The following is a 24,892-nucleotide window of genomic DNA, read 5'->3' as shown; positions in this document are numbered from 1 at the left end:
GTGTCCTCATGGCGAGGAACGCACGCGCCACTGAACACCCATCCAGCTTTTGAATAAAACGCATAATGAAACGCGTCTGTTCAGTCCGTTTAACATAGAATTAACAGCTATAATTGATATCCGAGTTGAGATATTACATAATTTAACACGATTTGGGGGTGTCAGAATGTTGCGTAATTTTACTTAAAAGACAAAAAAATGTCAAAACAGGGAGACACGATAAATATACAACAGTGACAAGTATATATATTTAGTGAAGTGACAGCGGTGTTGGGTAGTTTGATGTGGTCGGTAATCTTTAAGAAAGAGGAGAAAGCATCGTGCCGTCTTTGCGCAAAGCGGCAGCAGCTGCCGGCGACCTTGGGTCCGGTACCGCGGGAATGACATACACTGAGACGCGCTCGTCTCTTGTACCTTATAGTTGGATTCGTGTTGTCTGAACGTGTTTTATTATTAATATTCCGTCCACAGCATCTCTGATTCACAGACTCGATCATGACTGTTGTGAGGACTCTTGACGTCAGAGGGGAGAATCATCGGTGAGGTCCAATGGGGGGAATATCAAGCGAGGCAGAGCTATCGTCCTACCAACACTATTAGCCATGCTAACCGACGAGCACCTCGCTTTTCCACAGGACTTAGCCCGCCAAAGATGACGATTTTACTCAACGTCGTGAAACAAAGGGCATTTTAGTTCTTCTTTTATGTTGTTCTCCGTCTCTTTCTGGGTCCTCCATCTCCCCTCTCATCTCCGTCTCCTCTCGTATGACAGGCACGGACTGCGCGCGAGCTCGGGGGAGAAAAAGGCATTGCAGCTTCATGGCACTGAGGTACCGTATGCCGATGCGCTTTCTTTTGTGAGAAATCATGCTTTAGTTGAACGTGTTCAGAAATTGCGCTGAATTCTTTAAAGTGAGCACCAGTGTGCGTATTGCCGGAGGCTTGACCTCTCCGAGTCCTTTGCAGTCTTTTCCTGGTCAGTTTATACATGTATGTATTTATAGCTAGGTCAGTGAGGTGGAAATTTATGAATGAACGAGTTAAATGTGTCTGCGTCTATGGCGTCAGGCAAAAGCGCATCATTGTGGATTCTAGAGGCATATACACGATGCCTTCATAAGAGCCCCGTGCACTGAGGTGGCGCGTCTTATTTTTAGACAATTACTAAAAATAGAAACAAAGTGAAGTGCGTGCGTTTTTGTCAGGACTGTTGCTTGATTAATAGCTTTTTGAGACGAAATGCACATGCTGCTATAAACCAGGCGAAATATTGCATATTTGCAGCTCCTCCGGATGCAATCTGCCACATTGTTTTGCTGATTCAGAATGTGCTAATTGTACATCTCAAGAGCTCAACCACCAGTTAATTGCTAATTAACAAAAGAAAAAAAAGACACTTCACCAGCTATAATGATGAAATCTGAAAATTCTGGCTAATGACAAAATGTGTAAACTCATTACTTGAGCTAATAATTAAATTCTTAAATAATCTAAAAATATGAGACTGCCTGATCAGGTTCACCAGCTTCAGGCATATTATTTTTGACAGATATCCTACTGCCTTTCCACTGACATCCACATTCTCTGTTATCTTCACTACCGCACCCCTCTCTCTCTCTCTCTTTCACCCCCCTCCCTCCCCTCACCATCAGCTATGATTCACTCTCTTGCAGCAGCAATGAGCAACCAACTTCAAAACACCTCTTCCCTCTCCACGGCGGGCACGTGGAATCTCCTGGATGTGCGGAACTCATCACCGGTGCGCACGACAGAGCTGAGGCCGCTTCCTGTGAGCCCCTGGGACATTGCGCTGTGCGTGACAGGCACGCTCATCTCCTGTGAGAATGCAATCGTGATCGCCATCCTGTTCTACACACCCACCTTGAGAGCTCCCATGTTCATTTTGATAGGGAGCCTCGCGTTTGCGGACCTGCTCGCGGGACTCGGCCTCATTCTCAACTTTGTCTTCATCTATATGCTGAACACAGAGTTTGTGACTCTGATCTCCGTTGGCATGCTGATCGCCGCCTTCTCCGCTTCAGTGCTCAACATCCTGGCCATCACAGTGGATCGCTACTTGTCCCTCTACAATGCTCTGACCTACCATACAGAGCGCACAGTGACATTCACCTATGTGGTGGTGGTTCTCATTTGGCTGGTGTGTATCACCCTGGGCCTACTGCCAGTGCTGGGCTGGAACTGCCTCAGAGATGAGGCCAGCTGCAGTATCTGCCGGCCAGTCACCAAGAACAATGCCGTGGTGCTCGCTGTGACGTTCTTGCTGGTGTTTGCCCTCATGATGCAGCTTTACCTACAGATCTGTAAGATTGCCTTCCGCCACGCACAGCAAATAGCTGTTCAGCACCAGTTCATGGCCATTTCCACCACAAAAGGTGTATCCACACTCTCCGTCATCCTCTGCACCTTTGCAGTGTGCTGGATGCCCTTCGCCATGTACTCCATTGTGGCAGACTCCAGCTACCCGATGATCTACACGTATGCAACAGTGCTGCCGGCGACGTGCAACTCGGTCATAAACCCAATCATATATGCTTACAGAAATCCGGACATCCAGAAATCCCTGTGGCTCGCCTGCTGTGGATGCGTGCCGTCCAACTTCTCTTTGCGGCCAAGGACATCGAGCGATGTATAGGTCAGACTACCTATGGGTTATGTCTGTCGCACATTATTAGTTTGTACCGTGTCAGTGTTAACGATATGATGTCCTCCCTTTGGTGGGATCTTAGTCAAACATTGCTGATCGTGCAATAGGTGTTGTGATTTAACATGTCAAACCTGCAAAATTAGATGTCTTGAATGCATAGTACACCTCTATGCACAAAATATCAAACTGCATGAGATCTGAATAACAAGGATACTTTAGGATAACACCATTACCAGTTAAAATGAATACAAACCAAGCTGATTTGTGTAAGGAAAGCTGTGAACAGCTTTTTGATGCACCTTTAAACTATAGGGAGTGCTTTCAGCACCACGGACAGTGGCAGGAACAATGAGGCTATTCCCCTGCAAACTTGCCTCTAACACTTAAATCTGTGTTCACTTAAAAATGTATGAACGACAGAGACCAAACATGGTCCTGCGAGTGAAAATTATACTGCTGGCATCTGCTGCTTTAGAGCCAATTTTATACATTTTTTTAAAGATCCTTACACTAACTGAAACTATAATGCAAGAAGACAGAGCTCTTTTTATTTAAACTGGATGAATTCGCCATTACAAATCATTTAAATATTCATATAAAAATGCAAAAAGCTAATTTGTTTAGATATGCTCAATTGGTTTGTAGTAGTCTAGCATCTCTAATGACAGGGGAATATCTGCTGATGCAAAGATGTGAAGCGTGTAACATTTCACACATTTTAGAGCACACGTTTTGGTGTGAAATGTCGGGGTTAATGAAGGTTTGCGCACGAAATGAGGTGTCAGTCACAACACTTTTAATGCGACGTCAGATGACATCTTTCAAGGCAATTTTGCTAAAGGCCAAATGGTACAGGAACACCTAATCGAGACTAACGCTTCTGGGTCTGCACAGCGTAATGATCCTGGCGATTATTGGATATAATTGAGTGTGCAGACTGTACAATTAGCCCATAAGATCAGAGATCGATGTTAGGGGCAGGCTTGTGTTTAAACAGATCTAAACGCAAGCTCTAAATGTCAAATAACTAAGCCAAAATGGGAAAGTAGGGAGTTTAGATAGTGGTAAAAAGAAGAAGCAGAATTGGCATGTGAGATTTGAAACACACATGACTGAATCTAGGTCTGTATCATGCTGTACAACCAAAAAAGCCACAAAAACTACGCCTCTCAAAATGGCGCACAAGAAAAGTAGTATGCATACATATTTATGGAGCTGAAAATATGACCACAGCCTTGTATTTTCAAGAGGGGTATGAATGTCGCAGCTGTGCTTTGATGACCCCTCGTTTGCGACTTAATTTAGGCCTTACCTTTTCTCTTCTGCAATAATGAATCAGCGTGTACCGTTCATCAATAGAGCTACAATCACAATGAGGCCATCAACAGAGCTAATTTTACTTCCTGACTTGAATATGATCAAAACAGACTGAGAAAAGGTTAGCGAGTCCAGGGTGTTACATCTCTTTATATCAATTGTACTGTTTTCTAGGATGTGCTTTCACTTTGTAGTACAAGTATTTAACGTTGGCCTTGAGAGCCCATACAGGCGCCCTCTGACTAACCTCAATACTCTTAGTGACCTGTACGAAACCTGATGGATTTTTACATGGAGTCATTTCACAGTCTGGACACTGTGAAACACAATTCTCCAGTCTTTTTTTGTGTGTTTGATTGTGTGTGATCTAATAGTGTGCGTGGTTCAGGAACGAAAGCACCATTTGTTTATATACCACTCACTTATGTCAGGAGTGGGGATCAGTGACCTATCACACTGTGCCCACTTACATATATATAAAAAATAAAAATAACCACCCCACGTAATACACAATACCTGACAAATATCAATGTTTTTTCAGCAAATCTCTATCGTTATGTAATGTATCTCCACTAATGTACTCAACAGGATGCCATAGATTCAGTTCATTCAGGGTGCAGCGGTTATTTTTCTTATGCAATGCTGTATGGAAGCATATATTTTTATACACATCAGGGCATGAGTTTTATGATGTCGTTTTGGTGTGTGTGTGTGTGTGTGTATGTATATGTGTGCGTGTTCAGTACCTGTATTCTTATTGATGGTTTCCTAGAAAAAGCAAAAAGAGAAAAAAAAAACATGTTAAAAAATAAGAAGAGTGTCGGCAATGCAGAAAGTGCCATATTTCACTAGAGTCTTATTGAATTTGTTTCAAAAAAACAAAGATTATGATTTGTAATGCTCACCTTCAAACTTGCAGCGTCCAAATAGTCGACTTCTAGATTGTTGAGTACTAAGGACTAGGGCTGTGCGATTTGGGCAAAATATCTAATTGCTATCTTTCCGACAGATATTGCGATTTGATTTCATTCCATAGTCAAGCTTCAGCTCAGTAATCTGCAAGCCGTGGCAACAATTCTATGACAGCTCTAAAAATGATCTGTTTTTGTTTGATGTCTGTGACTTTGAAACCAAAATACTCCCATATTACCGATGTCCTGTTTTTCTTTGATATTAATTCATCTATTAATGCTTCTTAAGCAGCAGACGGCATTATCCCAATAGGGTATATCTGGAAGTACGCGGAAGGACTTTTAATTTGTCAGTAACCTAGGTTAAGCGCTTCCAGTGAACTGTATACAACATAACAAAATCGGCTCGTTTAAGGTCTGTTTTCTTTAAAAATCAGCGATCTCCACTGGCTGGGTGATATCCGGTATAAACTGGGTCTGGTAATGTACAAGAAGCATTGCATTAAATTACATTTTTCCCCTCCACGTCTTTAAAATATGAACATTTATTTTACCCCAGTATATTCAATTGAGCTTCTGCGCTAGCCTGCAAATCCTGATGGCCGTGTGCGAGTAAATGGCTTTTCATCTTGGTTTACACTTGAACAACTAAATTAATGCCAAAGTCTATTTAACTGATTATATTTTAATTACATTACAACATCGATGCTGTAAAAGGAAGCGTATAAAATGGAAAAAAATTCACAATAACCGTTCACCGGAAGTTAATCAGTATGGGAAGAAACACTAGCTTTCCTGTATGTTTTTTTTTATTATTGTGGGCATGCCGCATAGTTCGGTTTGTGCAATTCTGATTGGACAGAATGAAAGTGTACTCACTCAATTGGCTATTAAGAGTGTCACACACAGACGGCGGTCACACATTTGCTCTTGGCAGGGGAAATGAAATAATAAATATTTCATATCGCAACCTCTTGCGATTAGCTAATCTAAATGTTTCAACTGGCAATTGAATTTCGATTAATCGCACAGCCCTACTAAAGACATACTAGATATAGTTTGTGGTTTGTTTAATCAGTGGTTAAAATCTCCAAAACAGACCCAGAGGGCCAGGTGGTGCACTTGTTCTGTTCCACCCTCTCTCTTGGACACTGGAGCTCAGTACGTAGTCTGCCAGTACGGCAGAGTAACGCAGTCTTGTCTTTGGCGTTCTGTTGGACTGGGACAGCCCTTTTGTGTGCCAGACTACAGACAGATGGTCCACCCCCAGCCTCATGCTCAAAAGTGACCTATCTAATTACCAACACCACAGATATCATCTCAGAATTGAAGTATGCCAGCCATCTACACTCTCAGAAATGAAGGTATGAGAGCTGTCACTGGGATGGTACATTTTCAAAAGGTACACATTTGTACTTAAAGGGTCCATATTGGTACCTCAAAGGTATATATTAGTTCCTAAAAATTTCAAGAGGTACACTTTTGTTCTTTTTAGGTACTATGTTCCTATGAGGTACTGATATGGACCCTTTAGTTACAATGCGTACCTTTTGAAAAGGTACCACCCCAGTGACAACTCTCGTACCATTATTTCTGACAGTGTAGGAATTCACATATCTCCAGTCATATTAAATATAAGACGATTGCATTCCTCAGGAGCTGCAGTGTAGGTGATTTGGAGAGTTACAAAACAATGTAGAGAGACGACAGCGTACCTTTGTCATGACGTCAGCTATGGCGTACATAAATGGAGAGGTCGTCTGAATGACGGCACCTAACCACATGGAAGCTCTATTACGACTAAATCTGGCCCTGCTAAAAATAACCTTGAAGAGCATGAAATGTTACATTTATCTAGGGTACTTGAAATCCGTTTTCTGGGCCATTAAGCAGAGCTCTGTGTTTCCCATCAACAGCTACATTAGAGCGAGAAGGCGCCTTCCTAAAATAAGGGAGGGAAGAGAGAGAGACCGTGAGCCTTTAGAAGAGCCTCTAGGGTTACGTAACCACTGCACCCAAATGTAGCCCAAAACCCAAAATCTCTGTGCATTACTGATGAAGTCTCACTATGATCTACAATCACTTTTGCAATCATTCATAGAGCTAAAAGGAATGTTCTTGTGTAGGTAAAAACTGTCAGCACAATTGTTAGCAAGCGGTCAGAGATGTGGATGGGTGCTCTGATACTGTGATGTAATCGTCGTTGATCTTTTCTTGCTTTGTTCGTTTCTCTTTGTATTGTGAATTGAAATCTGACAAGTACGATGCACTTTATAAAAGGGACATGCTACACGTTGCAATGTAAGTGTGGAATGTAATCCTTCCTAAAAATGATTTATTTTTTATTACTGTACATATGACAATGCTGAGACAAAAAAAAGTGAGTGAGAAAAAAAAAAGAAGAGGAAAATACTTTGTCAAATAAAATTCAGCAAACTCAAAGTTGATGATTATTTGGTGTTTTTATCATATGTGTGTGTGTGTGTGTGTGTCAGGGAAGGACGGATTCACTTCGATACAGGTCATCGTTTGAAGGCGGCTCAGCATTAAAAAGCTTGTGTATGAATTATTGAGCCGATCCGTTTTACGTAACGCATGCTGTCAGGATAACGATGAGTGTGGGATCCTGAACGCCAGAGATCCAGCCGAGCCCACGCTGTGAGGTGATGGGCAATTCGCGCCTTTTTGAAGGGGCAATCAAAGTCAAAGCGCCTGCTGTAGAAAATGTATTACAGTCTCAGCAGAATTTTGTTACTGCTGTGGTTATTCTCTTCTAGAAAACCATAATCGATTACAAAGCCACAGGGGATCTCCTCAATAGCCTATCCTCTAGAGGATACATATCTAGAGGACATACATACATGTATCAGGCCCGTAGCCAAGGGCGGTTTGGGTGGTTCGAAAGACCCACTCCCCACTGACAAAGTTCCAGAATTTGCATCATACATGAGCTCACTGGTACTATTTTGACTGCTACGCCATCATTGGAATTAATCATTGTGGAAATAACTTATTGAAGGCTTTAAGACCACACAGAATCTGACGTAAATGAAGTCAACTTTTTGACTTAATTTAAATCTTGGAGCTTATTCTTGAAAGAAAAAAAATATCAATTGAAAGGCACAAAGCACCAAAAGTGGCCAGTATTAAAGTTAATTGTAATACTTATCAGGCTTATGTTGTTATCCATTAATTTTTTAATTTACTTTTTTACAAGAGAGACTAAAAAAATATTTGAAGTTCTACATTTTTAATATTAAGTTTGAAATGTTTTTTTTTTTATTCAAGTAGCCAAATTCTGACTGAGGAAAGCTAAATATGCTGGCTTGAGAAAATATTTTTGGTTTTGTGGTTTTCAACAAGCTAATCCAGCAAGCTAATCCAGCTAAAAAAAGTGCTTAGTTAAAATGTCACTAAATGGAGTATTTAAACCTCAACTTTTTGAGAAAAAAAGAACCACCTGTTTCACCAGGTTGACTACAGGTCTGCATGTATATAGACAGTAGCCTATATACAGTAGTCAACATTCAAAGTGAATAAAAAAATTCAATAAAATTGTCCTATTTTGATACCAAAAATAGTTATTTTGAACAACAAAACAATTTTTGCATTATTTTTGTAGCTATTTTTTAAGGTTTAATGCGTCACTTTTTACCGATTCAGCAGTTAAAATAAATTGATTTATGGTCTTATCTGTTATTCATTGACCTATTTCTGATAAAAAAAACACATTAAATAGGTTAACTGTGGTAATTACCTATGTGCATTTATTTTGAATAAATTATATAAGCTTAAATAAATTTAGTATTCACCGTGAATTTGATGAAAACTAATAAAGTGAACTGTAAAACTGTGCAACATATTTAGGTGTAATGCCAAAAAATACGGTTTTAATTATTTATTATTATTATTATTAATAAATTAAAATTATGATGTGTTTATATAGATAAAAATAGCAAGTTCTTGTTGAAAAAGTAATCATTTTCAATTATTTACATGAGCAGCAAAAAAGTTGATAGATTCAAAAAATCTCATGCTAATAGAGTCCTCAATGTGGTTACATCCATTTATAATAAAAATAACAACATCATGATCAAGTGGTTGCTTAATTCTTAACCAGTCTACAGGGTCAGGGCAACACAGATGGATGTTTCCTATTTTTTCTTTCCATACATGTTTTCTTCATCTCAGGGGAATGGAACTCTACAACTTTAAATTAATTGGATTAATTCCTTGATTTGGTTGTTTTAAAGGGCAAAAATAATTATAAAAACTGAAAGATAAAAACCCACATCTTTGAGATTCCTTGGTGTCAAACTGAATCCACATTAAAAATTAATGAGAAAAGTAAAAAAAAAAAATCCTTTTTAAAGATACATTTGTCCAAAAGTAATTTAAAACCCTTTATAAATCTGGAATGTTTTCCACTTCTGCAGAGGCCTGGATCTAGAACACGAATGAAAATTGGAACAAAAACTCTCTCTCTTGTGTGTGTGTGTGTGTGCACATACCCGCACACATGTATGACAGCAACAGAACATTTTTATAGAAATTGGCACTTTTTTTTTTTACAAAGCTGGAATAAATATAAAAAAAATTCATAATTAAACGAAGGACTAATACTAAAGCACAAAAAAACAACATGGTGTGTGTGTTTGTCACACTCTTTCACACATGCACACGGAGTCTGAGAATTTTTTTTTGATTTTGACACATTGAAATTGTTGTTTAGCAAAAGCAAACAATAAAAAATATATCAGACAACAGCAAAGACAATACAGAATTTTGTTCTGCCCTCTCGTTTGGTTCTCATATTAGTAATATCTCACATTCTGCTTTTTTTAGTTTGTGTTACATTGCAAGACTTTACTCTTCACTGAAAGTACTGAAGTACTCGTTCATGCTTTGGTTACATCACTGATTGATTACTGTAACTCTCTCCTATATGGCATCCCTGATAGGCAACTTCAGTTAACTCACATGCTTCGGATCACATAACTTCAATTCTCTTTCACCTGCGCTGACTCCCTGTTCACTACACAATACAAAATCCTCCTCTTAACATACAAAGCTCTTCATAACTCGGCACTTTACTATCTTTCTGATCTTCTCCATTTGTACACTCCTTTGCACTCACTGAGATCATCTTCAGCTAAATCGTTATCTGTTCCCAACCTTAAAAGATGAAGTCATTTGGTGGCAGGGCTTTTAGTTGTACAGCACCAAGGTTATGGAACTCTCTGCCTTTGCTGATTTGCCAGGTGGACTCTACTTCCAATTTTAAATCTCAGATAAAAGCTTTTTTTTCAGGGTGGCTTTTTAATGATTTGCAGGTTTAATATTATGTTGATTGTTATTTTTACTGCTTGTATTTTTATGATGTGCTTGCGTTATGCTGTAAGATGTCCTTGAGTGCTTTGAAAGGAACCTAGAATTAAAAGGTAGTATTCACACAACCATTATGATTCAAATGACCGAAAAAATAATCTGCTCCTAGGCATGGACTGATTCTGAAGGTATGATAACCTTTGATAAAAATGTCACGGTCTCACGGTATTGTGCTCACTGCTCTCATATATATATATATATATATATATATATATATATATATATATATATATATATATATATATATATATATATATATATATATAATAATTATTTATATATATATATATATATATATATATATATATATATATATATATATATATATTAGGGATGTAACGGTATCAGAATTTCACGGTACGGTAATACCTCGGTATGAATGTCACGGTACGGTATTTATTGAATCATTTACAGGAAAAAAAAACTTTTGAAAATACTCCAAAAAAGTGCCAAAAGTGTCAATGACATACAAATTAGCCATCTATCTGTTAGCTTTGAAACAGGAGCTTCAATTTTAATAACAAAAAATTATTAAACCATGTAAAAAAAATAAAGTTTCAATTTAGTATTGTTGAAAACTCATCACATTTAACATTTAATCACTCACTTAGATAGAGATGGGTTTAAAGGAAAATTATCATATAACTATAATCTGGTAAAAGCTGGTATCTCTGGGTATTTACAATGTCCCCTGCAACAGAAAAAAACCCCTCTCATTTGGGACTGAGGATTCTGGGACAAGAGAGATATGACTTGGTCCATGTTGACAGCAGTGGGGTAACGTTGTGCATTGTCTTTCCCCCACTTGAGAGGACAAACCATGAGTGAGATAGAGATCTCTTTGCGGTACAAGTCAATGTCTGCATCAATCTGAACAGTGTGCTGTGTTTCTGCAGTCCCCATGACTGTTATTAGTCGTATTCCCCAACTTGCAGGCACGTGCACACATAGGGCTCAACCTGTGCAGTGTACATGCCCTTTTTAGTCTTGGATAGAAAATGCCCTTCCAAAACGATCAAAAGTGCCCCCGCGACGCGACACAACCTCCGTCCAGTCCAGCCCTTCAGTAGGCGCGCGATAACACCTCTCTTGAGTATGCGCGCTCAACCCCCCCTCGGCGCTTTACAATACGCGCGCCACAACACAGCTGATCAGAACGCGCGCGACAGCACCGCTATTCAGCACGCGCACGGCGACAACACCCGCTTTAGGTTCAATCATTTCCATCTTTTTTTCCATCTCCGCTACTAGCAGCACACTCCATTTCCGCATTACTGGATCTGTAGCGACAACAGACCGCAAAGGATTATGGCCACGCCGGGGCTGATGGGAAATGAAGTTTCAGCTACCTCCCGTTCGCTTCATTCGCCTGAGCAAATTTTCTCAGAAGACCTATAGTTTTACCGAGTCATGCGACTTCGGTAATATCGAAAAAAATTAATATTGCGGTATGACGGTATTTACAATACCGTTACATCCCTAATATATATATATATATATATATATATATATATATATATATATATATATATATATATATATATATATATATATAAAATAATTATTTATATATATATATATATATATATATATATATAAATAATTATTATATATATATATATATATATATATATATATATATAAAAATTATTTATATATATATATATATATAATAATAATTATATATATATATATATATATATATATAATAATTATTTATATATATATATATATATATATATATATATATAATAATTATTTATATATATATATATATATATATATATATATATATATATATATATATATATATATATATATATATATATATATTTATATATATATATATATATATATTTATTTATGTCTGGGTAAAAAAACTAAAACTTTTTCCCCCTTTGAAGACAATATTATATATTTATTTTACTATATTTTGTAGCAGTAAACATGTCAGGCTAAATAATTAAAATAAATTATTGACTTCTGCTGTCTTCATTTGTTTCAAAAACAGAGATTTCTTTAGTTTAAAACAGCATCTTTGGATACTTTTTTCAGCTGAAGTTTCTGTTGTCCTAAAAAAGTTTTAAAAAATATGTAAATAATAGATCTTAACCATACCTTAGGAACGGTGTTAAAGAAAATGTTGGCGGTTTTAAAACATTGACTTTTCCAAACCGTGGAATACCTTAAAAAGGTTATCATACCATGCCTATCTGCTTCAAAATGCATCAGCGTATTGTTTGACTTGGCATCATCAAAGGATACTTTAACTGCGATGTGTTACCACATGACTTTCAAATCACTGGAAAAGTGAAAAGTCAGAGTGAAACCTTTTAAAATGGAGGTTCAAACTGAACGTGTCAACATACTAAACCATAAAACTCATATGTGGTAAAAGCTCGCTTCTTCCCTCAGCAGCAATGACAACTTACCTCACACAGATACACGCACACAAAAGACGGGAAATAAGTCAGTATACTGTGATTAATGGTGTTTACCTGTAGAAGTAAACGCTGAAATTGATGTACCGAGACGAATGAACTCACCCTCCACAGAATGGCAGCCTAATAAGTAAGAAATTGCGCATCCTGCTGGTAATTTGAATGAATCACAACTAATGAATGCGCGAAGAGGCAGGACTGTATAGGTTTACCCACATAACCTGCCTACTCACTCGCTCGCGAACAGGCACACGGTGAAAAGCAGGATGAGTCACCGGGAGATAGCGCCCACGCATGCGGACAGAAACTGAGAGGTGACAGTATCACCGCCTCAACAGCACTGACTCACACAATTCAGCGCTATTAAGACAGTCACCATGAGAACTGACACAGGATGCAAACCTATACAACATAACACAACACTGTTTCAGAGAACTTTAAATATGGCAATAAAATACAAGTATTCAGAGCTGTGAAGCTAAACTATGGCAAGCCGTTTTAACGTTTAATCGATCCAACTTATTTTTTCACGTAAGAATGGGAAGATGGCTAATTATGTGTTGCTTCCGGTGTCATTCACATTCACTGACAGCTGTTTTTAGCTGTACAAAACAGCTTTTTACTTTGCGTTATACTGCAAACATCTATTTTTTACCATCATAATTCTATTATATTATTTGAATGCAACAATAAAATTTGGGAGGGGGATGAGTGCGGTTAGCCATTTAATAGCGAGAAATAGCTTTCTCTGATCTTAAATGTTTTTAATAATTAAAAAAACAGACATAGACAATTTCACTGTGATCATGCCATTGGCCCATGAACATTTCCTGCTTGTTGTCAAACTATTTCATAACTTTAACAAGAGACAATTTAATCATAACTTAATGTTAAAATAGCTATCATAACATTATTTATTAATATGTGTTTTTTTTTTTTTTTTGGATTCTCAGAATGAACATTTTAAATGTTAAACAGGAAATATGTTGGGACCATTTTTTTTTTTTTGTTTACATCCCTCAAAATGGTTTATAAATACCTTTAGATGAATTACCATGTTTGTACACATTCAAGATGCGCCCCCAGCGAGGTTGCAGAAAAAACCGGGAGCACTAGCAATTACAGCGAGGGAATGACATCTGATGTGGTTCAGAGTTTGTTGTCGTCTTAGAGATAAGTTATATTGATTACATATTATATATATATATTATTTACATAATGCTTGTCACCCAGTGATAAGCACAGTTATTCAACAAAGTGAGCGGCGTTCGTCTGACAGGTCGTTTAACTAGGTTGTCGCTTCATTCGGCTCCCTTTTAGCCAAAGACATCTGCAGTTGACATTAAATTTGGCATCCTAACACACAACACTACATGTTTGCTATTGCAACCGGCTTCTTTTTGTAACCGGGAACCTGTGTGACGTCATGTAGGTTGGTAATTCCTCTATTGCACCTTCCCTATATCGGTTTGTATAACATTGTGAATGCATAATTGTGGCAATCAGTCTATGAGGGAAAATTCAGCAGTCTAAAACCAGCAGATCTAGAGCATCAATAGACAACACAAGTGTTTACAGGTAAAATAGGTGTTTTTTTTTAACATATAGTCTGAAAGTAAAGTCAAATTAGATGCATAGTTTGTATAGTTTGACCTGCTGTAACCTCTAAAATAGCTACAGTCCCAGCAGGCACAGGTACGTCAACATGACGTCAGATTGATGTTGTACCCCAACGACATGGGACATTGTATTTTGTTTGGAAATGAAAATCAGGTTGAACTCAGAATCCAAAGTCAGGCTGACATCATTGTCCAACATCGAACAAACGTTGCATTTTGGTTACTTTCTAACGCAACCTAAAAACAACAAAATAACGTCTAATGATGTTATAGCTTGACATTGAGTGGATGTTACCACTACGACGTCAATCAGACGTTAGATTTTGGTTGCCATACCTGACAAATAAATGTCAGTATTCGACGGCAAGATAATGTTGGTTTAAGATGCTGGCTTGACGTTGAATTTTGCTTTCCAACACAACCAAAAATCAACAAAATCATTTTACGTTGTTATTGGACGTCAAAAAAAAAAAAAAAAAAAAAAAACATTGCCCTTAGACGCTGGGAACCTAAATATAACCTAACATTAATGTCTTATGACATTAGTGTATCTGCTAGGGCAAGTAAAAATACTCTAAATATCCCTTAAAACACTGAAAGCTTAAATACTAATTTTAATAATAAATTAATGTTATAATGTAAGTTAAATAAAAAAATTGAAGCATGTATTAGCCTTCACAAACTAACATTATCAGAAAAAGTTTAATATAATAATTAATGGTTAAACTGAATATTGACAATCGTGTACTGAAAAGGTATAGATATATACACATACAGACCCTGAGTATGCGTCAATACCGTCGCCACATTTGTACAGTGCTCCCAGGACAAAAGTCATCCACTAGTCAAGACTAAAGCCAATCCGAAGATGCTAGATTTTTGCACTGCGTACGAGTGTAGTAATGAGTAAAGAAAGAAAACAAAGCATGAAGGCAGAACATTTCATAGGTAAGATTTTATTTTTGAAGTTTTTGTATAAACTTTTGTGCTGCACTCATCATAAGGCAAAGTAGCACCAACTTGCACTAAATACTAGGTTTTTACTAGTTTTGTTGAATAAAATCAGCAAACAATGTAAATGAAATAGTATAACAAGATGCTGCAGCGCCAGAAACTTGTATTATTGTTAGCGAAGTGAAGATAACGAATAGTTTTTAAAGTAACTTTTAAGGGTGCCTGAAAACATAGTGCCTGTGCCTCAGTGTGCATACTGTCCACCCTAAATTATTAAATATTACAAATGTTCTATACCATTTAGATGAGAAAGGTGGATATGCACATTTAGACGCAGGGATATCGATGATTTACACGAGCCGTTAATAACAGAGATTTACTCACAAACATATCTTTCCCTCCGTTAGATTTAGAAGTAAAAGCAGGAGACGGGATGTGTTTCAGGACATGGATTAGATCAAATTTAACAGGGAGGGAGAAGCTACATGTTTTAATTGTCCATGACTGACCTATAACGTTATATGGCACAAAATAATTAAAGACCGTTCAGAAACGTGATGCTCTTTTTGCGCTATCTTAGTGACGTCATGTTCCGGGAAAACAGAAATTGTGTGGTGGACGTCGGTCACGGTAACTTTTATTTCTTGGTTTGTTCTTGGAATTATTAATTTACAAATGAAGCACTGACTTACAGCAAACATTAAAATGGCTTGCCATAAGCAAACAGATTACCAACAGTCTTGGCTGTAAGCTAGTGCATCTGGCGTATGACTATAAGCATGTCTGTTTTGCCTCGTAATTGTTCCTGAATCACAGCAAGTCTCCTTAACTTTCTCCATTAGACATGCACACAAACACACTTAAACAGACCTGCTAAAACATGTAGTGACAATAACCATTTCCTGTATCCCTGTGGAGATTGAAACCATTTTCCAGCAAACACACTCACTCGGTTTTAAATTGGCACCTCTTCCAATAGCTGAAGGAGACAATGAAACAGGAGGCAAATGCGTCACAGATTCACGCAGCTGATCACTCCTGTTGGAAGTCACGACAGCGATGGAGACACAGCTGACCTTCCTCAAAAGTTAAAATCAGGTGAAAAAGACATCAGTCACCCTCAGTTCTCTGCCAGTAAATGAGGGACGAAAAAGCAGAAGAGGAAAGCTGAAATGAAGAAAAGTTGGGAGAGTGTACTGTAAATGCAGAGGATCATGCAGCAGCAAAGGAGTCTTCTAAGTGGTAAGTGTACTTAAGCACTGTACCTGCATCTGAATTAATCTGATCTAGCATGTGTAAACTGATCTAGGGCTACTTAAGCATACAATCTATAATTCAATAGAGAGTTTTAGGAAAGAATGGACAAGCAGTGAGAGTAAGGGCACGGGTTAGTCCTTAATTTATCAGGGGTCGCCACAGCGGAATGAACCACTAACTATTCCCCATGTGTTTTACACAGCGGATGCCCTTTACATACACTCTCGCATTTATACACTATGGCCATTTTTACTTACCGATTCACCTATAGCGCATGTCTTTCGGACTGTGGGGGAAACTGGAGCCCCCAGAGGAAGGAGGAATTCACAGGAACACAGGGAGAACATGCAAACTCCACACAGAAATGGCAACTGGCCCAGCTGGGACTCGAACTAGCGACCTTATTGCTGAGAAGTGACAGTGCTAAAATGAAAAAAAGACTGGAGAAGACACTGTAAATGGGTGCTCATGCAGCAGCAAAGGAGGCTTCTAAGTGTAGTAAGTGTACTAAAGAACTATACATGTACCTGAATTGATCTGATCTAAAGAACTATACATGTACCTGAATTGATCTGAATTGATCTGCTCTAGCATATGTAAACTGAACTAGGGCTACTAAATGATATTGATAACTCAATAGAGAGTTTTAGGAAAGAATGGACAGGCTGTGAGATTAAGACCTTTTTAAAAACACTAACAGTGAAATTTCAGACTTACACAAGGCTAAGCATGAAGGATTTTTTTCCTAATGGCCCAGTTAAAACCTTAAAAAACCTTAAAAACAAATGTCATTGTAAGGAAGATAATTAAACCACATAAAAGTTAATTAATAAACTTTTGTTAAAACTTTAACTCAGTTGGAAAGTTAGTAATTGGATGGATGTTAACTTGATTGAGTAGCTTTACATGGACATAGGACAATTAAGACATGTTTAAAATGATTTAAAACCTACAAAACAGTATTTCAGTGGTGGTTCAATATTAAAATGTAATTTTTGAAAACCTTTTAAGACAGCGGATACCCTGTATTAAGATCAAACTTGTCTAAAAACATAATATTTCATAATCATTACTGGAGTGGATTTCCATTTCAGTAATAGCACCAATATACCAAATAACAGGTCAAATAATAAACCTCAGTGCACATACGTAAACAAGTACGATGGTCGAGAAAGCTTTACATGCTGTAATTCAAGATAACACGTGCAATTACGAAAAACGTCGGCAAATAAAAACAAAACAAACTAAAGCGCGCTGCATTTTCTTACACCTTCAAATAGCACGAAACACAACACAAATGTTTTAAGTGACTCCAAAAACGTGATGGATGCTGTTGGGTCGTGACTATTGCTAAGTGAAGTCCTTAGAAAAGGTGAGTTTTTGGTTTGTTTATTTTAACATCCTGATTTCCTTGTCTTATGTATTTTATTAGCATAAATAACCATAACCTAAATAGCTGGGTCCGTCACATTTTAGGGTCCCCTTGAAACCATTTGTGTTCTATGCTGTTTTAAAGTGTTGTGAAAATATGCAGAGCGTTTTCATAAAATGTTTGCGTTTTGAGAAACTGCAGCATGTTTTATTGATTTGTTTGCGCTGTGAGAAAATGCAGTGCGTTTTAAAACATTTTTGTTTGTGTAGTGAGGATTTGCAGCATGTGTGCTGTCAAACAGATGAAGTAAACAAGAGGTTAGAGGAAAAAATAAGAAAAGTTATTACAAGAAAAAACTTAATACTTGAGGGGTCTGGATGCAGACCTGGTGCAGTGCGATCTGAGCTGCATCCAATGCTTTTTAATGTGCTCACCTAACCCCATCCCTTACCCTACTCATCACTCACTCCATTGAGTGCATTGTGTCTGACATTGCATCGATGAGTGATGCAATCTTAGCTTGCATCATAAAGGCTGCATCCAGATACTACTGAAATACTCAGGGATTTGACATTAGTTCTGATGAGAAAACAGAATTTACCTTTTAGATCAGTGCTATACAACTATACAAGCAGAAGAACATTGTAAGCTGTGTGACTATTTTCAGATAAACACACAGCTTAAGCATATATTGATATACAATGTCTAAACTATTTCATTAGGTGTGGTAAACATGGTGTAAGCAGAATAACTGACCATGTTCCATTGAATTATTAGAAAATAATCCATACCTGACCACATTACAAATTAGGGTGTGCAAACCCAAATATTTCCTCCCTGTACTCTACAACATGTTTGTAGCTAAATAAATAACACAACATATATAGCGAATATATTTTGGTGCATTTTGAACTGTTTTATAAAACAGTTATATCCATTTAAAATAGGAGTTTGGTCACCCAACATATAGGAATAGAAAGATAATACATTTAAACAAGCAACAAAACTTCAACTAAATGGGATATTTTTTCTTATACAGTATATAGGGATCACAGTGCAGCCAAAAAGGCATTCATTAATTTTCCTTCAGCTTAGTCCCTAATTTATCAGGGGTTGCCACAGCAGAATGAACCGCCCACTATTCTGGCACATGCTTTACACACTGGATGCCCATGTGTCTTGCATTCATACACACAAACTCATACACTACGACCAATTTCGCTTACCGATTCACCAATAGCACATGTCTCTGGACTGTAGGAGAAACCAGAGCACTCGGAGGAAAGAGAAAACTCACACGAACACAGGGAGAACATGCAAACTCCACACAGAGATGGCAACTGGCCCACCCAGGACTCAAACCAGCGACCTTTTTGCTGTGAGGCGACAGTGCCAACCACTGAGCCACCCGTTCGCGCTGCCTTACAGCCAAACACTAAACAACTGTAAATGTAATACATTTTATTCCTCAACCCATCAGCTTTTATCCAGTAAATAGTTTTTTAATAATTTTAAACAACATAAAATGTATCATTATTAACAGAATTAGAATATATGAATACATTTTAAGAAGCACAGATCATCCAAGTTAACCCATTAAATGAAACTCAATGAAACCACGCCGAGGATTGTTTTAAGAAGCACTTTAATGGCAGTCAGTACATGCATGCAGCATTTGCCTACAATATATTAATTCTTTTTGTTACACCGATTCTCATACTGTTTCTTATCTATAGAAACCAAAGTTCTGCCATTTTAACAAAGTTCTATACATCACATTGTTTAAAACACAAAGGACTTCATTCTTTACATACAAAACACAGGCTAAACGACACAGCTCATGACTGTTAAGCTGTTAATTCGGGAGCGTTGAAACTCGCCTCCCTCTTTGTGCAGTGAGTGACACATTTAAGCAAATAAATAGAAAATAATAGCGGGAATACTCAAGTGCTCTTATTCTGTACAAATTAGCATATTTAGCATTTCAAATGCGACATGATTCAAAATAAAAACGCTAGCAAATGGAACTAAAATCCCAAAATGACTCCAAACCAGCTGCTGATTCATTATAGAAGACACGGTTCATTTCTGTTTGTGTTTATGGATTATCTGGTCAAACGATCTTCATTGTGGTCTGCTTGAAATGCAGTGATGTTCACTGCGGCGACAGTGAGACTGACAAGTGAATGATTTGATGCTTTAGCGGACAGACTGCCACTTTTTCTAATCAAAAATACACAGAAAATAAAAAGTTTCTTTTGTTTCCCAATCCTTGAAAAAAAGGAAAGAGTGAAATCCTGACACGGTTAAAGATACAATCCATAACTACTAACACAGCACCACTTGAACCTCAAAACAAAGCATTAATGAGCCTATAGATGAAGAAGAGCCAGTTCTGCTGCTGTCTAAGGTCATTTGCAGTTGCATTTCCCAGTAATTGCAGACGAGTAGCAGCAATCACAATTTGTGACTTTAAAATACTGGTGGATTCACAATACACCAATGTAGCACTAAAGTCCTTTAAAATCTTGACTTGAAGCCAGGAAAAAAGCAAACGAAGCCATAAAACTAGTTTCAATCCAAACAGGTTAAATAATTCTCAATTAATTACATTTGGGGGAAATGGCATCTCAGATAATGTATGTAAAGCTTCCCATCTTTCTTTAGATCCAGAAAATAGATACTCCCACTATAAATACAGAACAGAATTAAAATATTTAGAGAAACTCATTTTTTGATTCAGATTGTCCACCTGTGTTGTTTAAAGAAACACATTTTACAACTCCCCTAGAGTTTTACCATTTTTGATGTTTGGAGCATTTTTAGCTTAGCTTAGCATAGATCACTGAATCAGATTAGACCAGTGTTTCTCAACCATGTTCTTAGAGGACCACCAGCTCTGCACATTTTCCATGTCACCTTAACCAAACACACCTGAATCAGATCATCTGCTCATTAGCAGAGACTGAAAGACCTGTGATAGGTGTGACAGACAAAGGAGAGATCCAAAACATGCAGTGCTGGTGGTCCTCCACGAACATGGTTGAGAATCACTGGATTAGACCATTAGCATCTCAATCTATAATGACCAAAGAGTTTTGATAATTTTATAACACTTTTTGTAGTTTTTATGTGGACTCTTTTGTAGTTAGGCTTGTGTACTAAGACAGACAGAAAACGAAAATGACTATTAATAGGAACTATACTTATTCTGACGTAATAATCTCGGACCTTTGCAGTTGTACTATGACTGCAGCAGGCGCAATAAAGACTAGTGATGTCACACATATAGTTTTAAATGGGGAAAAGTCTAACGTTCAATATGGCGAATGGAGCCCCGCCTACTAGTACAGGAGCCAATCATCGATCGCTATAGGCTGACATTTCTCCATGGGAAGCTCGCTACAAACGTTTGCGTTTTTGACAGTTTGGTGGTCAACAAACAGACTGGAATCTAAGCGAATACTTGCTTCACAGACACAAGAAATATATCCAGATATAGCTTGAAACCTGTATTTTTATATAAACCAAGTGCACTTGATAATAAAAGTTTTCTGGTTTTGTTATCTGTATGAAACGAACGCGAGGTACAGTCTGTCCTGTCAAACTCACGTCACATGACAGCAATTATTTAAACGCCCACAGACTTGTAAACAAAGAGTCGCTGTCATTTCAGGAGATTTGCTGTCAAGACCAAGTTGTAGATTACTTCAGAAGAGCAGCACTATCATGCGAAGCATTAATTATGAGGATGATGATGTGTAGAACGGTCATGAAGGAGGTTGGTGTCGTGATCTTGTTTCGAGTGCACATTAGCTTGCGCATCCTTAAAAATATGTTGATTTTGTTTGATTTGAACGTTTAAAAACGAAACAGACACGAGACAGTTGTTGTTTTATTTTATTGTTGATTCCAAATATGTAAATGTAATCATAAACTTGGCTAACAGTTTTTGGAGAATTTGATGTTTCCCTATTCAGACAGCATGCCTAAGCATACTGCTCGAAAGGCATTTCAAAGATGGTTGCTGAGTGAAATGACTTGCCTTAAAGGGACTTTGAGCGAAATGATATTATGGAGATTGAGAGAGTATAGTTTCTAGTCATATTGGCCTAGTATGCAATGTAAGTACAGAAGTGTCAAGCTTTAAAAAGAAAAATTATCAAAACATTCTTGAGTGAGATGCTAAGGGTCTAATTCGATCCAATGATCTATGCTAAGCTAAAATTGCTCCCAATACACCCGGAGATCAGATGAACGGATTTAAAAAGGTTAAAACATAACTCTAGGCGGGTTGTAAAATTAGCCTATTTGCAAAAGGAGCAGGTAAAGCATTCCTTTAATCAGCTGGGATCTTACTAACATAAACATGAATAACTTCATTAGACAAAATTCTAACTAAACATCAGCTGTGAATTTGTGCTCTGCCTTATTAAATCGCTCAGAAATATTGCTATAGCGATTTTAATTTCAACAATCAGCTTGATGCTTGGTACAACATGCATTCCAGAGGTAAAAACGGTAGTCTTGAACAAAAAAATGTATAGTACATCTGCCTCAAATATGTTTCTGACTAAAATTGGCATTGCATGATCATCCAGCTGACTGGTCATATAATTATAAGGTCGTGTTGTAAGGTTATTGAGAGAGGACAGATGGTAGGATCGTCACACTGTGAGAAAGTGATGAATAGTCTCAGCTGCGCACACGAGCCCATCTCTAACAGACGTAGTTCAATGGGGTCAAAACTCTCATTAAACTTCACTGTCAAGGCTTCCATTTTAGACGTATGATCTAAAATGGGAAAGTTTGTGGTTACGCAGCCCTTTTCCCCCCATATTTTATTAGTGCAGACAGACATCGGCATGCTACATTAGTTGTGATAATTGTGTTCTCTGAAACCTACAGTATAACGCTTACTTCTTTTTTTTTTATTCCTCTATGCTGTTTTTAGTTGTCTCAGTCTGACCATTCGTTTTCGTCCAGCTCAGAGTCTTCATCAGATTCGCTGTACTCCACCGCGATGCGACGTGATAATATAGTGGCCACGTCATTTCCAACTGGCTCCTTTTTCGCTTCCTGTTCTCTCTGTTCCTGCACTTTACGCAGCTGGATCCCTGTCAGGAACAAAAATACAGGAACGTGAGAACCAGAGATTTAAAGTTTCCTGATTATTTTTTATATGAAATGAATCTACAATATTTTAGTTCAGCAGTGTGATCTTATGGTACTAAATTGTATTTATGACCAGAAAATTATTTTTAAGCATGGACCTGAAAATTAAATGTCCACCTTCATACATGTTAAACATTTAGGAGCAGTCTTTTTTTTAAGAGAATAGGTATATTTTATTTTGCTGAAAATGGAACAATGGATTGGATTTAATAAATACATAAAGACCATACAGTGCTCAGCATAAATGCATACACCTCTCACAGATCTCGCTTTTTACATTATTATTTTGTAGAGGACGCTGTAAAATAATATATTTGTGCATATACTGTACCTTTGATTAATTAGTACCAAAGCCAAAACTATCCATCCCTCCCTATCTATCTATCTATCTATCTATCTATCTATCTATCTATCTATCTATCTATCTATCTATCTATCTATCTATCTATCTATCTATCTATCTATCTATCTATCTATCTATCTATCTATCTATCTATATATATATATATATATATATATATATATATATATATATATATATATATATATATATAGTTGAAGTCAGAATTATTAGCCCCCTTTTGCATTTTTTTCCCTTTAAATTTTTTTTTTTTCCCCAAATTATGTTAAACAAGCACATACATTTTCACAGTATGTCTGATAATATTTTTTTCTTCTGGAGAAAGTCTTATTTGTTTTATTTCGGCTAGAATAAAAGCAGTTTTTAATTTTTTTTAAAACCATTGTAAGATCAAAATTATTAGCCCTTTTAGGCAATATTTTTTTTGATTGTTTCGATTGTTAGCTTGTTTGAACATAAATCTATTATATTTTTATTTCTAAAGGCTTTAGGTAATCAATGTCTAATTTCAATGAATATATCTGATTAATGAAACAGTTTTCTTTAAATTCACCAACTAATATTGGTTATATTCACTGAGAAATGGATACAACTATTCATTTTCAAAATGTACTCATTTATGTTGAGCACTGCATAAACTTTAATATATACTATAACATAAGAAAAAAAAGTCTCCCCATTATAAAATGAAAAACCAGTTGTGCTTTTTCAGGATTCATTATAAATAAACATTAAAGCAAACACCATTTAGTTTAAATAGATATATTTTATACCCTCATAAGATTCTTTGGTCAATCTAAATGCACCTTTGCTAAATATAAGTATCAATTCATTAGAAAAAAAAAAAAAAAACCCACACATATGATTGAAAGCACTATATCAGTAGTCGGGAACCTTTTTTTCAGCAAAGAGCCATTTCTGATATTTTTTTAGATATTTGTTTTAAAGAGCCATTGAGATAACTACTTTAAATAATACAGGTTTAAACAAATATAAGACCCTAAATGAAGAAAGGACAATTTGTTTGTTTTACGTGCTCAAGGTTACCATAGAAATCTTGTTTATAAATGTCTTTATTGGTTTTACGATTCAAGTTTATCCACAGAGCTGCAACAACACATTGATCGAAACATCCTATTATTGTTAAAAAAATACACTAAAAAGGGAATTGTAATTGTGTTTCCAATAGAAAACTTTTGGATTTCTAGTGACTTATAATTTTTTAAACCACAAAATATGATTGAAGGGAGACAACTGGAGAGCCACATATTTTTGGACAAAGCAATAACATGTGGCTATATTGTATTATTCATTCATTCATTTTCTTTTCGGCTTAGTCCCTTTATTGATCTGGAGTCGCCACTGCAAAACGAACCATCAAGTTATCCAGCATATGTTTTACGTAGCAGATGCCCTTCCAGCTGCAACCCGT

At 36.9% G+C, this 24,892-nt stretch overlaps 3 protein-coding genes across 15 annotated transcripts in view; 1 reads left to right on the top strand and 2 right to left on the bottom strand.

Annotated features, from left to right (window-relative positions):
- Nucleotides 1-13,018, bottom strand: part of si:dkey-172j4.3 — a 174,006-nt gene extending 160,988 nt beyond the window's left edge. Inside the window, exon 1 of one of the 2 annotated variants that reach the window (XM_087260997.2) lies at nt 12,761-13,018. The gene's annotated coding sequence lies outside the window, so the exon portion shown is untranslated. Of the gene's footprint in view, nt 1-4,728; nt 4,751-12,760 lie in introns of those variants that run through there. The other variant, XM_087260996.1, reaches the window with a different exon arrangement.
- gpr185b (G protein-coupled receptor 185 b) lies at nt 590-7,335 on the top strand. Its single transcript, XM_087261082.1, has 2 exons — nt 590-830; nt 1,653-7,335. Exon 2 carries the CDS (start codon nt 1,655-1,657, stop codon nt 2,651-2,653), a length of 999 nt encoding a protein of 332 aa, XP_087117208.1. The 5' UTR covers nt 590-830; nt 1,653-1,654; the 3' UTR covers nt 2,654-7,335.
- Nucleotides 13,019-19,552: 6,534 nt separating the features above from the next.
- The window catches only part of zgc:109889, a 48,449-nt gene continuing 43,109 nt past the window's right edge, over nt 19,553-24,892 (bottom strand). For 4 of the 12 annotated variants that reach the window (XR_015494762.1, XR_015494766.1, XR_015494764.1 and 1 more), the window contains 2 exons: nt 20,979-23,041; nt 19,553-20,823 (listed from right to left, as the gene is read on the bottom strand). Coding sequence is in view for 4 of the 12 variants with exons in the window: in XM_087259399.1 (XP_087115525.1) it covers nt 22,884-23,041 (158 nt within the window). In the remaining 8 variants the exon portion in view is untranslated. 12 annotated transcript variants of the gene reach the window in all.

This window comes from Danio rerio, chromosome 7 (assembly GCF_052040795.2).
Source record: "Danio rerio strain M-AB ecotype USA chromosome 7, GRCz13ab, whole genome shotgun sequence".
NCBI lineage: Eukaryota > Metazoa > Chordata > Actinopteri > Cypriniformes > Danionidae > Danio > Danio rerio.
This window is presented reverse-complemented; position numbering and strand designations above follow the sequence as displayed.